We start from the raw sequence: 18,024 nt of genomic DNA, 5'->3' as shown, positions 1-18,024 counted from the left end.
CGGAGGGAGTATAGCAGTGGAGTACTCACATATTCCATACAAAACCAATTTAGATGTGACTCATCCTAGTAATATGAATCTTCGTTACACTAGAATGTGTCACAACAATTTTTAGATACATTTTTTGTGGGAGAGGGAGTAATCAGCAATACTACATTTCTTCTAAAATAGATTAATTTAGTAGTAGTATAACATATTCTAGTACTCCCTTCGATCCATTTAAGTATATTTGTATCCAACGTTTGACCGTCTGTCTTATTTAAAAAAATATGAAAAAATAAAAAAAATCATGCATAAAGTAATATTCATATTTCATCATCTAATAACAATAAAAATACCAACCATAAAAAAAATATATAAGATAGATGGTTAAATATTGAACACAGAAACCACAAATACACTTGAAATGTGATAGGGAAGTACTATAAATCTAAACATATAAATCTAAACAGATAAATCTGCATAGGTCATAGCACTAGGATATATCACAACTCATGGTACATTAACTTATTTTGGGATGGAAGGAAGTAGTACAAAGTAGCGAGAGAAACATATAATACTATTATTTGATTTTAAGTGGCTGAGAGCAAGTTTAATAGTAGAGCTCACTACTTACTATTAGTCAATGTTAAAGCTAACATGTATAGTAGGTTGGCTATAAGGTTATCTTTATTTTCTTCATCCCCTCTCTTTCTCTCACCATGAATTTAATGCATATTTCTTGGAGTTTGTGTGCAGTTAACTCTTGCATGAGAGCCAACACTCCCCACTTTTATTTATCTCTCTCTTCCACATAAGCATATAGCTTGCTTATAGCCCACTATTATCCTTGCTCTAATAGATGGATCCTACATTCAGCAGGAGATATGTCACTGACCCACGTTAGACGATAATATTATAAGAAAAAAAAACTCATCTAGCAACAAGCTAGCCACCATGGGTGAAAACAGATAACGTTTCGTTAAAAATAATATGTTTTTCAACTTTTTCCTAATTATATATAAAGTGTACTCCCTCTGTCCCAAAATAAGTGTAGTTTTGCACTGTTCATATCCAACATTTGACTGTTCTTCTTATTTGAAAATTATTATTATTACTATTACTATTACTATTATATGATAAAACATGAATAGTACTTTATGTGTGACTATTTTTTATAAATTGTTCATCATTTTTTCAAATAAGACGGATGGTCAAATGTTGGACAAGAATACGGGATACCTACAGCTGCACTTATTTTGGTTTCATATTAAAACCATCCATTATAAAATTAAATAAAGTTATAAATATGAAAAAGTTATGGTTGTATCAAAATAATTTAAAAATAATAAAGAGTAAAATGCATGGAGGGTCATTCAACTTATTCAAAATATATATTTGAGTCATTAATTTAAGTTAATTTTGTCATGTACTCGTCTAACTATCCATGTGAGCATAAATTACACATGACATATCACTTAGGATTGAAAAAAAAATACTTCTGGAAATGTGCAGACCTATCAATTTAAATGCATGATCTAGCAATGCCCCTAGCTTTGACCCAAAATAAATTCATTTTTCACCCATACCACACATATCAATACAATAAAAAAACTAAAATACCCCTACTTTATTAAATTAATGCAACTATTTTACACTTTGCCTACTCTCAATACAATTATCCTCTATTTTTACAAACTTTGATGTAATGATTACTAAAAGTGAACTTATTTTGGGACAAATGTAATGAGTCAAAGATGAATTTATTATGGTGGGACGGAGTATTTGAGTGGAAAAAATATATAGAGAAAATGAAAGATGTTAGGGTTTGATAGCAAGCGAGAGACCACTGAGAACTATAACTCGTCAAAGCAGAAAAAAAAAGGATTTGGTTCCACTAATATATATGGGGTTTTAAGCACATATCTAGATACAAGTTTTTTAATCCAACGTGGCATACTATACGTATGCTTACATGGGTAATTAGATGGATAAATGATTCACTTAACTCATATTAGTGATTCAAATATGTATTTTTAAACTAAAGTGTCTAGGTAACACAAACAAATTGAATGATCCCTTAGTACCCCTCCATCTCAAAATAACTGCAGTTTTACACTATTCACGTCCAACGTTTGACCATTCGTTTTATTTGAAATTTTTTTATGATTAGTATTTTTATTGTTATTAGATGATAAAACATGAATAATATTTTTTGTGTGACTTATTATTTTTATTATTTTTATAAATTTTTTATATAAGACGGACGGTCAAATATTGGACACGGATATCTACTGCACTTATTTTAGGACGGATGTACTCCCTCCGTTCTGTAAAAAACCAACCTAATACTGAATGTGATATATCCTAGTGTTATTGTACTATTCTAGATTTTTTTTTTCCGAAGAAGGGAGTAGAACATTTTACTCAACAATAAAATATTGTTTTCATCCCTACACCAGGCTGGCAAGGCAAGCATATCTGATCGTCTCCGTCGCCGGTGGCGTGAACAGCGCCGGCACTTTATGATGATTCAGGTCCAGGTCGGGAGAGTGACGGCCGGCCTGTGCCTGCCTGCCTGCCTGCTCTGCCTGATGTGATGTGATCGGACGGATGCGAGGATTGTTGCTGCTGCATGTCGCGGCCGGCCGGTGAATCGGTGATGATGATCTGCCCTTCTCGTCGCTTCGCTTCGTCCGCGCCCGCGATCGTACGTACGCCTCGGGCGCTATGCACGGCCCAAACGCCATGATTCCCCCCCTCTCCATCAGCTGAGGGAGATTAGATACACCGTTTGCACGGCCCGGCAATTATGAGGCGTGTCCGTTCGTTTCATGCATGCAAGCGCCCGGATCGACGGACGGACCATGGTTTGGTACTTTGGCCATCGGTGGATGGATCGATCGGTCGACGAACCGCGACCGACCTGTCATCTGTGTTCAGCGATCGATCGGCGTGAGACTGTGAGGTTGCATTGGGAGGAGCTGCGATTCTGCGAAAGATCCGAGAATATATCAGCAAGTAGTATCACCTCTCGATCGATGCGTGCATCAGGATTATTTCCAGCGGACCGACGAGGCATCTCTGTGCGACTGCGCGCGACGCCATCCGGACAGGAAACGACCGCTATATATCTCGATGACACGATCTGCAATTTGCATATCCTTGGCAAGTTGCATTTGCCACCCTGCGCAGAGATATGATCACGCCAGCTACCTTCCAATCTCCCAATTCCATTCGAACTTGACGAGTGATGACTGTGCCGACAAAACCAATTAACGGAGTAGTAGTAGTAGCATTCGGTGTGACAGATGCGTGTGCGCTACAGGAGAGAGTCCAGAGAGAGAGAGAGAGTGAGAGAGAGGCAGCGTACCCTGGTCAAGCGATTACTCAAAGTGCAGAACATGTCTCGTGTCTCGCCATATATATCGATCGATCAGCACACAGCCGTGGTCCCATGTTGTGTAGAGAGATCACAGTGCATATCCCCCCACACGTACGCGCACATGGCGAAGCGCAGTACCACGCGCTGTTTGATTTGGTCGACACATACAGGCGCCGCCTACTAGCTCAGCTCGCGATAGCGAGAGGAGCAAGAGATCGATCGATCGCCGTGGTACCCGACAGCGGGTGGCCACGAGGCGCGTCCCGAGCGCTGGGGGCCTCTGGCGCGGGCGAAGGCATGCAGGGATCGGCACGTTGACGCCGCGCGCGCGCTCGCGCTGCACCGGGCGGTCCCGCGGCGCGGTTGGACGGACGACTGTTTTTGCAGCAGGTTGGCCCATGAGGATGTGAAGATGTTAACGTACGGGGCATTTTTCAATAGCCGCCGAACGCTTACAGCTGCAAATGCCAACTTTTTTCTTTTCTTTTTTACTAGCTTGCAAATGATTGTACTAGTTGCATGCCAAACCTTTTCGGGTCGTCTTACAGTACTCTTAATTAGTCTACCACCCTGCTCTTTTCAGAACTTTACTGCATTATTACTGTGAATTGTTTGTTCTATTTAAATTGCTTAGATCACTTGTTTTAAACTATTTTGTAAATTTATTTATCAAGATATATATAACTTATCCTGATAATCTAATCAATAATCTATCTCAAAAATGATAGTAGCTTTTGCACTAGTATGACTTTGTGACACTAGTAACAATTTAGGGCATACTTGGTACAGCTCCAACTTCTAAATTTAGCTTCAGGAGTTGGATCTGGAGTGGAGTTGTGGAGTTGCCTAAACCCAGCTTCACAACTCTAGTTCATTTTGTGAGAGAGCTCCACCCAACTCCACTCCCAGTTTTGATGGAGCTGAAACTGTTTGGCTGAGCTCCAGCTACAGGAGGGGTGGAGCTGGAGCTAGAGCTGTACCAAACAGGCCCTTATCCTATAACTTTTGATTTGATAGCAACTACTTACCTCTTAACACTTGGCAGATTATACTTTCGTACTTCAGTTAGCCTTTCCTTATGTCTATATTATATAAGATCTATTCTTTTGGGCAATGTTCTAAGTATTATATGTCCCATAAACCTTGTTCTTAATCTATAATATTATAGCGAGTTAAAAAATAGATCTATTGTTCTCACAAATCTCAATAAACCTCTTTACACTGTCTTTGTTGTATCCCGAGTCTCCTGTCCATGTGCCACTCCTTATTTTCTTTAAGGAATCATCTCATATATGCATTGTTGTTTTTTTTAGTCTCTCTTGTACCCGTCATATTGCCTACTGAGAAACGCCCTGGGGTCTTCCGGCTAGCACCACAAGTTAGTGGGCTAGACGATCTGGGTTCGAAGCTTCACCCTTTTAATTATTTGATATTAGGTCCTTCTCTAATACTCGCGTCTTTTTTATCATATCGCCTACTAATCCCTTCCTTGATGATTCTATGATCTTGATCTCCCTCACCTATTATGTAAAAATGTCATAACCATCCTCCGTCAATCGCTCATCATCGGGCCGCAATATCCGATGATCTCCAAGGTGATCCCAGTCTGAGGACTCCATCAAAATGTATGAATTCTATAAGATTTTTGCAATACTTAGTTCAATTCCCATAAAGTTTATTTGTTCCATAGGAACCTAAAGGGTAGATCATCGGCATCAGAATGGAACTAAAGAACTTGGTTAGAAAGATGATCTCACCAGCTCAAGCACAAATGTTAACAACGTCCTACTTCGAGAAACTCGATTGGAGGGCATCCACAATCTTTTCACATCAATGGTAAGCTGAGAAAATCGACCAGAATGCATATGTGCATTAAGAAAAAAAAGTCACTTTTGAAGCAAAACTATAACTTGTAGGCATTCAAATACATTAAAAAAGAAAGAAAGAAAAGGCTATGATCTTCTGATATTTTTCCACCGAGAAACACGGAACAGAAACGCATGTACTTGCAACACGGGTTTAACTTTTTGATTTTGAAGTAAAAAACCGCTCCTTATCGGTTTACCGGAATCTGACCAAAAACCAATAAAAACCTATGACTTTCGGTCAACGCCGTACGTAAACTGACTAATACCGACCGGATTTAATAAACCGAGAGCCTAGCGGTTTCACGAAACCCAACCGATTTTCGTGAAATTCCATTGGTTTTGTGAACCTGGCGTACACTCACCCCCATGAATATACACATTATCCCTATAAGCATCTCCGGAAGATTCGACCGGCATATAGTGAGATTGACGAATTTACTACGGACGCCACATGGTTGACTGATAAGTCGCATATCACTGAAAGAATAATTAGCCATAAATACGAGTACCCGCGTCAAGTCTAGAACTTAAACCTAGATAAACGGGTTTCATCACAAAAACTCTGACCAGTTAATATAATCTCACTTCACAATCACTATCAGAATTTTGAATACACAAGAACGAATCAACGCCAAATTCAACCACGAAATAATTCGACCATCCATTTACGCCTGAGAGTTGAGACCGTACCATTCTGATGTCCGGTTAGGGAAAGCGGACAACGGCCGTGAGAAGACAAAAGGATAAAAAGCAACACTCCCCCATGTCGCTCTCACCAACAGTGGCACACCGCCTCCCCCCTCTCTTCCACAGCTCATCCTGTCCTGTTCATACTGCCACTAGCCACTGTATCAAGCAAGCTGAAGAGCTAAGCTACTGCCTGCTCTTCGCTTCCCTTCCCTTCTCCCTCCCCCATCACTTTCTTATCCCGAGCTCCATTCCGTTCCAGAGACCTCTCCTCATCAGTGCCAACCCCCCACACCTCTCATGGCCACTTGCCTGTGAGTGACACGCCGCTGATTCGTCCGCTTGCTTTGCTTGTTTGATCTTTCGAGCTAGCTGCTAGTGTGTGTGCACAGTTGCAGCTAGCTAGCCAAAGCTTTGTCGAGTGGTTTTGGTTGATTGCTACTCTGTGCCATGTCGTTCTGCGAGAGGGACATGAACAAGGAGAGCATGTACCAAGAACGGGACGACATGGCGGGGATACGGTTCGCGACGCCGCCGCTGCCTCAGCAGCAGCAGCAGCAGCAGCTGGTGGAGTGCTTCTCCGACGAGGTGGACAGCCGCGGGAGTGGCGGCGAGATGAAGGATGCCGTGGGGAGCGGGAGTGGGCAGCTGGTCGTTGTTGGTGGCGGGGATGGGGCGAGCATCGAGGTGGCGAAGAAGAGGAGGGGGAGGCCGCCGGGGTCCAAGAACAAGCCGAAGCCGCCCGTGGTGATCACGCGGGAGGCGGAGCCGGCGGCGGCGATGCGGCCGCACGTGATCGAGATCCCCGGCGGGCGGGACGTCGCGGAGGCGCTCGCGCGGTTCTCGAGCCGTCGGAACCTCGGGATCTGCGTGCTCGCCGGCACCGGCGCGGTCGCCAACGTGTCGCTCCGCCACCCGTCACCCGGGGTCCCGGGCTCAGCTCCGGCTGCGATCGTGTTCCACGGCCGGTACGAGATCCTCTCCCTGTCGGCCACGTTCCTGCCTCCGGCCATGTCCTCCGTGGCGCCCCAGGCCGCGGTCGCCGCCGCGGGCCTCTCCATCTCGCTCGCCGGCCCGCACGGCCAGATCGTCGGCGGGGCCGTGGCAGGCCCGCTCTACGCCGCGACCACCGTCGTGGTCGTCGCCGCCGCCTTCACCAACCCCACCTTCCACCGCCTCCCCGCCGACGACGACGCGTCGGTGTCCGTCTCGGTGTCACTCTCCGGCAGCGGCGACGCGGACGAACACCGGGGCCACCAGCACAAACCTGAGCCGCAAGAACCGCGCCAACTTCGACGGCCGCCACCGCACCTGTCAGCAGCCGCCGCCGTCTCAGCAGCACAGCCGGTGGAGCCATGCGGCGCGCCCATGTACGCCTGCCACCCTCAGCCACAGGAGGTGATGTGGCCGCCGCCGGCTCGTACGCCGCACCCGCCGCCGCCGCCGCCGTACTAATCCGACCGAATTGGTACGCCATTGCCACATTGCTTGCATCAAGGTTAATGGCGCAACGACGATGAACGCCTAGGTAATTGCTAGCTAGATCTCCATTGACCTTAGCTCCTAGGGTTTAACTCCATTTTCCTTCAGCTTCTAGCTAGTATGGATTTCGATCTGCATTAGCGTGGAAATATGCCTTCTTTGTTTCTTTTTTTTTGTTGCATGCACGTCTAAGCCTGGCCAAATGACACTTTTGCTTTTCTTATCTTCTTCGAGTATTTGCAAGCTAACCAAATCTGGTATAAAAAGGTTGTTTGCAGTTTGCACCAGTGATCGATCGAACTTGAGAATGCTGCTCTTATGATGTCTTTTGTTGCTTGTCATTGGTTGAACTACGATTTAAACAAGCAATCAAAGATAAATTTAGGATATTCTTTTTATATTTCTATTTTTAACGGTCATCAAAAGACGCAGAGATAGGGATATTTATATTCCATTATGTAAAAAACTTCCTTACCCGCGGCGTAAACGTGATGACTGATTTTTTTTAAAAAAAAAAGACAACGAAATCCCCTAAAAATAACCTCTAAATTTAAGTTCAGCGGCGGCTTAAGCCAAGGAGCAGCCAAGCAAGCAGACAGTATCTCTTTTTAGTTTCTTTTTTATATTTCCACTGACAATTGAAATAGTACGTCTATTTTCATATTAGAGGAAAGCGTTACCAGTGCATGCCCATTCTGCTATTTGTCTCAGATCTCTAGTCTAACCGTATATGGGCCTTCAGCCGCTCCATTCCATCTATCCATGTTCTCTACTTTGCTCGCTTTTTCTAGTTTTCCTTTTTCAAGGATGCAGATGAATGCACGCTAATATAACGATAAAAATGCAGTCACACTGACATAATCTCGTCGTATAATATTGTGCACTGGTTCGTTGGTTCATGTTGTGATTTGGGCTGCAAGTAGTCACCTCGGTTGTGATCGTATGTAGAAGTATTAATTTGTCGTAAGTGCATCCCTCATGTAATACTCTTTGTTTTAAATTCTTATGAATGGTTACTATTACTGTTTTAACTTCAACTTAACTTTTAACTTATTAGATTATAATGAATAAAAGTTAAATCTTTCCTTAAAAAAATAATGAAACTTAAATCGTTATAGTACTCCGTCCCATTTTAAGTATTCTGCGTCTAATTTTTTTTTGAAAATTTTTTATTTAGTATTTTTGTTATTATAAGATGATAAAACATGAATAGTACTTTACTCGTGATTTATACTTTCAATTTTTTTTCAATTTTTTTTTAAAAAACAAGACGGAACTTAAAATAGAATTGAGAGAGTATTTTAAAATATTTACATTTTTTTAAGAAAAAACGAGCAGTCTCACGGGACGATATTTGAAACATGACGTGGAATGTAGGACAGGCCTAGCGTCTGCCCCTGATTAGCTTGGCAGACCTGTACGAGTAGTACGTAGGAGTATACTCCGTTGACAAGACTTTGACGTGACAATATTGATGTTGGGCATAGCATTCACTGGCCTATGGCATCTTGGACGTGTCTGATTTTTACTCGCTTCCTGTGTGTTTAGTTCGCGCTAAAATTATTAGAATGGTTGAAATTGAAACGATGTGGCGGAAAAGTTGGAAGTTTACGTATGCAGGAAAGTTTTGATATGATGAAAAAGTTGGAAGTTCGAAGAAAAAGTTGGGAACTAAACCAGGCCTTCTTCTGGCCTACTCCGTAGGCCCGCTCAGGCCTGAGTTTACCTCGTGTTTAGTTCCAAAACTTTAAACCAAAAATGTCATATCGAACTTTTCTAAACATATAGAAAACTTTCAACTTTTTTATCACATCATTCTAATTCAATCAAAGGCCGTGTTACTTCACCCCAACTATCTCCAACTCTCAACTTTCCATCGCATCATATTACATCAAAAACTTTCCTACACAGATAAACTTCCAACTTTTTTTTCTAAACTCTCAACTTTCCCCAAACTTCCAACTTTACCCAACAACATACCCAACAACAATCACTACAAGAAAAATGATTTGTAGAGACATTTTTCTAGTTCTGTAAAGGCACTTATCAAATGCCTTTACAACAATGTAGAGGCATTTTAAAAAATGTTTAATAAGTGTCTTATGGTGAATTGTCTCTACAGACAAAGAGACATTTTATAAAATGTCTATAAGATGGTAGAGGCATTTCCTAGAGACATTAAATTGTACCGCAAACATATAAAACCAATCCCAAAAAGAGAATAAAAGAGTTTCCTTGCTTTTGACAAGTCTTGAACTCATGATCTCTTGGTTAGATCATTTTAATCTTCAATACAACTCAACTCCATGTCATTACTTGTATGCTTGTTCCTTTAGTTACTTATATTTAGTCCTTTAGTACACATTATCATTCTAAAAAGTGTCTCTACAAAGTTTAAAATGTCTCAACAAAATGCATTTACATATTAGACGCATTTTATAGTGCCGAAAGAATGCCTCTACGAGATAAAATCTAACAAACTGTTCTAAAAATGTCTTTAGAGTAAAAGTTTTCTAGGCAATTTTTAAAGTGCCTCTATAAAGTGTCTCTACACTATAAAACTTCTGATTTTAAAAGCAATTTGCAAAACGCCTATACAAAAGTGCCTCTATACGAGGTTTTTGTTGTAGTGAATACAGGACTACACACTTCTAATTTTTGCGTGGAACTAAACACATCCTTACTAGTCCTACGGATTTAGTATTTTACTATGCCCTGGAGTACAGGATTAGAAGATCTTACACAAATACTCTCTTGCTCCCAGAATATAATGGATTTTGGTTGGATATGACATGTAGGATGTGTCACATCCAACAAAAATATTTAGGGACAGAGGGAGTAGCTCATTTCATAAATATGCTACGGCAATTTATATTAGCTTCAGGATTTTTTAAGGTTAATACAGCTTCAGGTATTTTACAGTGAATTTAAATTAGATTTAGGGTGTTGTGCAGAAATGTAGAACATTTTAGGGTCCCTTTGAATCGCATGAATAAAAAATCCGAGGAATAGAAAAAATACATAATTCTGACATGAATATAAGTGCAAAACACATTAAATAATGACTATTTGGTTAAACCGCAGGAAAAACGTAGAAATTAAATGAGAGAGACAGACTGAAAAGAAATTTTATGAGGTTGGAGCTATTGCTAAGTTTCTTTTAAAATCTTTATAGGATTGTCGATTCCATAGGACATTCAAAGTATAGGACATGATTCAATCCTTGGTTTCAAAGGTCTTTATAGGAAATTTTTCTATAGAATTGATATTCTCCAAAATTTCTTTAGCATGGATTAAGGTTAACGAGAAAATACTTTTGATTCCTCTCATTGATAAATGAATAGTTTGGGTAGGAGGGTTATCGGGGAGTAACATGGGAACAAATTTGAATCAAAGGTGATTGATAAGATAGGTAGTTCCTATAAAGAGTATACAAATACTTATATTGTGATATAAACTTTGAATCGTGAAAACCATTATATTTTAGAAATACTTTCATTGTTTACAAATATAAGCATCTGAACAATAAAAATTCAAGGGCCAATACTTGGTATAATACATGTGTATATGATTTGTTGAGTCAGAACAACTCTATTTGATTCAAGAATTACAAAATAGCCAAAATAAAAATACTCCAAACCAATAGTTATATTTGACTATAAGTATTATTTTACTTCAATTAAGGATTTAGGTTTTTTTTTCATATATTGATGTTTTTGAAGTTTGTACCCACATGGAAAATCCCATATTCACCGCTGGTCATGGCTTCGTTTTGTTCTCTCTCAATAATATACTCCTTCCTCTCAAAGTATATGATATCTAACTTTTTAGAGATTAAGGATAAATGAAAAGGTCTATAACACCTTAAAATGATGGATATATAGAGAGAGTGAAAAGGGTTGTTAGGGTAAAGCAAGTTAAAACTGATAGCTAGATGGTGGAAGAAGTAGTACGAGTAGGAGGTGGTGAGGAGGAGGCGGTTGTGCAGGTGGGGAGAGCAGGAGAAGGGAGGGGAAGGAGATGAGCGCGGAAGAGATGGTGTGGTAGAAGGCAGGGTAGCGGCCGCCGGCGACGTGGAGTAGGACAAGGAGGCAGTGGGTGAAGGGTGCTCCGACGAGGGAGGACGATTGGATGGGATCGATCCCCTTTTTCACGCAAGTCAATGAAAATGGCTCGGGGCAAATAGGTCGAAGCACAATTAAAACATTTCGAAATCACCTGAAATGGTCGAATTGGCGTTTCAGTAAGTTCGCTTCGTTTGAAAGAGGCATTTTAACGAAGCCATATTCCGGAGTGGCATTTCAGGGAAACTCTATCCCGAAGATGGCAAAATGCTAATTTTTTGATATCATATTAATTAATAGATATATTAATATGTATTAGATCTCTACTAATTTTTATTCTGGATTCGCCTTTTAGTACATGTGTACTGTGTATTATTGTTCATGCGTTAAGGATGCTTTAGCTCAAGTATCCGTGCCTCCGTGGATGAACAAGTCCTAAATCGTAGAGCAGAGACGAGGGTGTAGAGAAAGGCCTCTAGCCTCTAGGGCGCTTTAGCTTTCCCCCCGGAGATGCAAGATACGATCGCAGGCCACCCGCTAAAGTACAACCAGGCCTGCAAGCAAAGCCCACGAAAGGAAAGGCAGCCATGAGATGAGATGACTGCACAGTGCCCAGCCGCACCGCAATAAAAGCAGCGCCTGCTTAGCTTAGCTTCTGCGGCTGCCTTTGCTTCTTCGGTGCCACACCTGCAAAACCACCTAAACATCTCTCTCCGCGCAAAGCAAAACCACCGAAACGTCTCTCTCCGCGCAAGCTAGCGAGGTGTACTCGATCCAACGATCGATCAACGTTGTCTTATCTTTCCTTCTTCTCTTTTGGTCAGGACAGGCAAATCCAGCCTCTTTTTTTCACTGCTCTACTCCCTCCATCCAAAAAAACAAACTCTGAATTTCCGTGTCCAACATTTGACCGTCCGTCTTATTTAAAAAAATATGAAAAAAAAATAGAAAGACAAGTCACGCATAAATATTAATCATGTTTTATCATCTAACAATAATGAAAATACTATTTATCTCTTCTCTATCTCTACTACTTAAAAAATAAGAGGTGCTTCCATCGTCCGTCAAAAAAAAACGGTGAGTAAAAAAATGTGCGAAAAAAAACCGGGAAAAAAAACCAACTTTGTCCGATAAAAAGAACGGGCGAAACAAACAGAAAAAAAAAATTCACCGGCGAAAAAAAGCCGTGCGAAAAAAAAACCAGTCCGATCCAAAAAAAGCGCGAAAAAAACCGGCCCAAAAAAGGAAAAAAAACAGTCCGATCCAAAAAAGCGCGAAAAAAAGGCAAAAAAAAGAAAAAAAAATCCGATCCAAAAAATAGGGGCGAAAAAAACAAGAAAAAAAAGAAACGAATCCGACTCCGTCTACGCAGTAAAAAATAGCGAAAAAATCTAAACGAATCCGACTCCATCGACGCGGTAAAGAAAAGGGCGAAAAAAAATAAAAAACTATATAAGTCCGATTCCAAAGAAAATCGAATCCTATCATATTTGACACGGCGTGGTAAAAAATACTTAAAAAATAAGAGGTACTTCCATCATCCGTAAAAAACCATGGGCAAAAAAACTGTGCGAAAAAAAACCGGGCGAAAAAATGAAAAAAAAACAACTCTGTCCGATAAAAAAGAGGGCGAAACAGAAAAAATTCGTCAGCGAAAACAAGCCGTGCAAAAAAAGGACGAAAAAAAAACCAAAACCTGTCCAATCCAAAAAATAAAGGGCAAAAAAAACCGGCCGAAAAAAAGAAAAAAAAATTATGTCTGATCCAAAAAAAATAGGGGTGAAAAAAACAGAAAAAAATAGAAACGAATCGACTCTGTCTACGCGGTAGAAAAGGGCGAAAAAAGGGGGATAACGTAAACGAATCCGACTCCATCGACGCGGTAAAGAAAAGGGCGAAAAAAAATAAAAAAAAGTATCTATCCGATTCCAAAGAAAATCGAATCCTATTATATGTGACACGGCGTGATAAAAAAAATCGAATCCAATTCCATCGACGCGATAAAAAACAAGCGTAAAATTTTTTTTCTGTCCGATTCCAAAAAAAAAAGTTGCGAAAAATGTTTTACATTTCTCTTTATCTATCTCTATCTGTTCCTGTATCTCTATCTCTACTAAAGGTGTTTTCGTCGTCCATCCATGAAAAAGAAATTGGGCGAAAAAAATCAAATCGGATAATATGTGACACGGTAAAAAAAATAAAGACATTTCTGACATCTGTAGTAATGAAAAAAGGGCAAAAAAAACATGAAAAAAAAGGAAAGTCCGATTCAATATCTATATATACATAATTAAAAAAAAGTATGGCTTATGGGTTATAGTTTTCGTCCGTCAAAAAAAAAATTCTATCGCACGTGCGATCGATCCCGCTTCAATCCTTCTCCGATGGCAAAAAATAAAAAAAGAAAACAAAGAAAAAAAATGAGAGACCGCATCAAATTTAGACCTAAATCCTAAAGAAAACACTACTACAAGAATACAAGATCAGATTCAAGAACACTAAGAAAACACCGACGCCGGAAGGGGAGGGTGTCGCCGTCGCTGTCGAACCACCACCGCCGTCGCAGGGATGTCGGTATGCCGGGCCGCCGCCACGTTGTTTTGAGAGAGAGGGGGGAGGGGAAATGATTTTAGGGTTAGGGTTTGGGCTATTGAACTTTTATATAGATCGGGATGACCGTCTATCAGACTGGACGGTTATGGCTTCTCCCGCGCCAGGCCGAACACCATTCCCAGGCCGCCCACACAGAATAAGTTCACTTTAGGTCGCTTAAGTTGTTCCTCCCCGATTCTATTCCCAGGCCTCCTACACTATTGGGCCGCCTCATGGACCACATGTACGCTGCTCCGTATGAAACAAATTCCCTTTAGGTCCCTTCAGCTGAACTTTTTTTATTTCATTATGAATATATTTTCTTAAAGAGCTCATATCATGTAAAACTAAACCTTAATCATATAATATTTTTATATTTGTTATAATTTTAATTACCCATCGCAACGCACAGAAATTTTTTCTATGTAAAAAAAAGGACCACGACATACGAGTGAGAGATATATACCACACACACCCGTAGGCTTATGTTTAAAGGAACTGGCAACATATTTTCAATTACAGGTCTAATTGTTTTATTTAGGTTATTAAATTTGTTTTCATTTATATAATTAGTTTGCTCTATTTAAGCTTTTGAAAATTGCTAAAATTTGAGAATAACTTTTCCTACTTCGTATTATACTATTTTTAGCTAATGGAATTAATAGAAAATTAATTATATATTTTTATCTTTTTTACCAAAGGTCACTGCAATTTTATTTCATTAATATTATTATTATGATTATGATTCCTTTATATTTTTTCCCACCAGTATACATGATTAAAATTATCTTTACCCGGTACAACGCACGGGCATCATTGCTAGTAAAAAAAATATAAGACGGTAGTCAAACGTTAAATACGAAAATTTTTTTTTTTGCCAGAGGGAGTACGTACTCCGTACACGAATTATCGTGCAGCTGATCGAGACGACGCACGTAGCACCGTACTACGTTCCGGGCCCCGCGCGCACGAAATGTTTCCGTCGGGAGTCGCAACGGTTTGCAAACAAGCCGTACAACGTGGTGATCTCCGTATGCGACATGACAAGTTCGTTCGAGGTGTACAGCGGTTCATAGCCTGCGCCTGCACTTTTACGTACGTGTACAGCGTAATGTCACGTAGATTATGCAAATGAATGAACGATGGATGCATGCATGCATCCATGCACGAGCCGAGGTAGATAGGCTCATAGCTCAAATGAATGAACGTGAGGCCGGCCGTATACGACCCCTACCGGGTACAGGACGGCAAGTAAGGGCTGTAGCTGTACTGTAGGACTACGAAACTGTCCGAACAATTGTCACAAATACACAGACCCACAGAGCCACATAGGCACAGGTTGTATTTAGTTAAAAATTTTAAAGTATACCGACACACATTCCAAGTATTATATGTAAACTAATAACAAAACAAATTATAGATTTCGCCTGTAAACTATGAGACGAATTTATTAAACCTAATTAATATGTCATTAACAAATATTTAATATAGCACTACATTGCCAAATCATAGCGTTATTAGGCTTAAAAGATTCCTCTTGCAATTTATATGTAAACTGTGTAATTAGTTTGCATGTGTCTATAGAATAGACTTCTACTTTTGTGACCTTCCCAAACACTACCTAGCTGTTTGATGTGATGTTTTTAGAGCCAAAAATTTTTGGACCTTCCCAAGCAACGCATGTGCTCCACACAGACCGGACACCACAGCAGCAAGCTGATCTAGCTAGCAGTATCTAGCTTAGCTAGCAGCTGCATGCTCCGTATGGTACTACTACTGTGAACAAGAAAGTGTCCGGCCAGGCCAGCCATGCCCATGAGCTGCATGGGAGGAGTCAGGGCGGGTGCGTGGGTGGCGCAGGGCAAAGCGCAGCAGGAAGATACCCACGCGGCGTCCGGCTCTGCCTCATCAGCGGCTCTGCCTGATCACCCTTCATGCGCGCGCCTCTCTCTCCTTCCCGGCTTCTTTCTCCGGTCTCTGCCGTGCGTCCGCGGCCAGACCAGACCAGACCAGACCAGGGCTATACATTGCGTTGCTGGGCGCTGTCTTTTGGGCTTGGCAGGTAGGGGACTGGGTGTGCAGAGGCAGCGGGGCAAAGGCGAAAAGCAACGGCGACTTTTGGACCGGCCGGGAGGGAGATGAGAGGAAATGCTATAGCTTGCTGATACGAGCTGATGATGATTCGGTGCTACAGTATACTTCTTCTCTGGCTGCTTCTTGAGAGTGGTGTTTGTGGAGGAGTCAGGCAGAGAAATAAAGGTAGTGGCACTGACAAGACGGTCACGGTATACCTGCCGGGCCCGGGGCCAGTGTACCGTCGCGGCCCCTCTCCTCTTCACAGAGTCGTCCTGGACTTCCGGTAGATCAGCTTCCCGAGGAAATCGCCGGTTTGGGCCAGATGGGCCCATTGTAATGTTTGCATACGAGAGTTTGGGCCAAACAGTCCAGTTTCCGGTGACTAAAGCTAGAAGGAAAAAGTACACCGAAGGTCCCTCAACTTGTCATCGAGTTAAAAAACGTCCTCAAACCGCAAAACCAGATATCCGGCATCCCTTAACTAATCAAAACCGTTTACTTTAGGTTTTTTTTTGGTGGTTTTGACCCCGGTATTATCCGACGTAGCGGCTGAGTTAGCGTGGGACCCACGTGGGCCCCATATGTCAAGATGTCACATCATCTCTCTCCCCCTCTTCTCTCTCTTCCTCGGTTCCTCCTCTCTCTCAGTCTTCTCTGCCTGTAGCCGGTCAGTGGGGCGAAATAGGAGAGGAGGGCGGCATCACGACGGTGGCCAGTGGCGGCAGCGGCGGGGAACCAAGGTGGCAGCCTGGCGGAGCTCGACGGTGGCCAAAGATAGGCCTCGGGAGGAGGCAGCGAGGCAGGAACGGCGCGGGCATCGACGGGGAGGCGGGGGTCGTCAACGGTAGGCGCGATGCCGTCGAGGTCGCTCACCTCGCCGCCACCGGGATCTTCGACCTCGAGCTCGCTTGTGCCACCGCTACCAACACCTCCTAGGCCTCTCCGACGGTCCGACCTCGAGGTCGCACGTGCCGCCGCCGCCTCCCTTCTCAAACGTCGCAGCCGCCACCGCGTCCCTTCTCTCGTGTCGTCGCCGCCGCCGCTGGGGTGGTCGGGACAGCGCGCAGCCGGCGGCGGGGAAGGAGGCACAACTGATAGATCGATGACGATGCCCAACGAAGACGACCGGTTCGACGGAGACGAAGCCAAGTGAAGAAGAGCACGTGGTGATGCCCCCATGGGCCAACCTCCCGTTCGATCTCCACGCCACCACGACGGCTCCTCTCCCCCAGCGACGCTATCGACCACCGGACGGCCCGCTGCGTCTTCTCCAAGTCCAGTCGATGGGGACCAAAAGAGCCAGGCAAATAGATCCAATCCAGTCACCTCCTCGAATATCGCGGCGAGCTGCTCTAGGCGTTCGTCCTCGTCGATAGCGGCTACTGCAATGACGTCCGGGGCTACAAACCTCGCCGGCAGCGGCTACTGCAACGACGTCCGTGTCTCCTTCGTGACGGCGGTAGCGGCGGCGGTGCCGCCGGGTGCTCGCACGCTGCCTCCGCCGGACACCGCTCAACCCCACTCGCCACCTCCACCGCTCAGGCCTGCTCGCCGCCTCCGCCGCTGTGCTCCGCCGGCCGCCACTCTGCCCCACGTCGCCCGTAGCCGCCATCACTGCAGAGAATGGACAAAGAGAGATGATGAAGGGATAGAAGAGAGGAAAAGAGAGAGGGGGTGATTTGGCATCCTGACATGTGGGGTCCACGCTGACTCAGCCGTCACGTTAGACAAAACCGGAGTCAAAACCACATAAGGACCTCAAGTGAACGGTTTTGTTAGTTGAGGGAGGCCCAATATCTGGTTTTGCGGTTGGGGGACGATTTTGTAACTCGATGACAAGTTGAGGGGACCTTCGGTGTACTTTTTCCAAGCTAGAACCTAGAAGTCCTCT

General features: G+C 42.9%; 1 protein-coding gene across 1 annotated transcript; it reads left to right on the top strand.

Moving 5' to 3' along the window:
- Window positions 1-6,003: 6,003 nt before the first annotated feature.
- LOC107277367 (AT-hook motif nuclear-localized protein 17) lies at window positions 6,004-7,688 on the top strand. Its single transcript, XM_015755972.3, has one exon. It carries the CDS (start codon window positions 6,370-6,372, stop codon window positions 7,372-7,374), a length of 1,005 nt encoding a protein of 334 aa, XP_015611458.1. The 5' UTR covers window positions 6,004-6,369; the 3' UTR covers window positions 7,375-7,688.
- The last annotated feature ends 10,336 nt before the right edge of the window (window positions 7,689-18,024 follow it).

Source organism: Oryza sativa, chromosome 9 (genome assembly GCF_034140825.1).
Source record: "Oryza sativa Japonica Group chromosome 9, ASM3414082v1".
NCBI lineage: Eukaryota > Viridiplantae > Streptophyta > Magnoliopsida > Poales > Poaceae > Oryza > Oryza sativa.
This window is presented reverse-complemented; position numbering and strand designations above follow the sequence as displayed.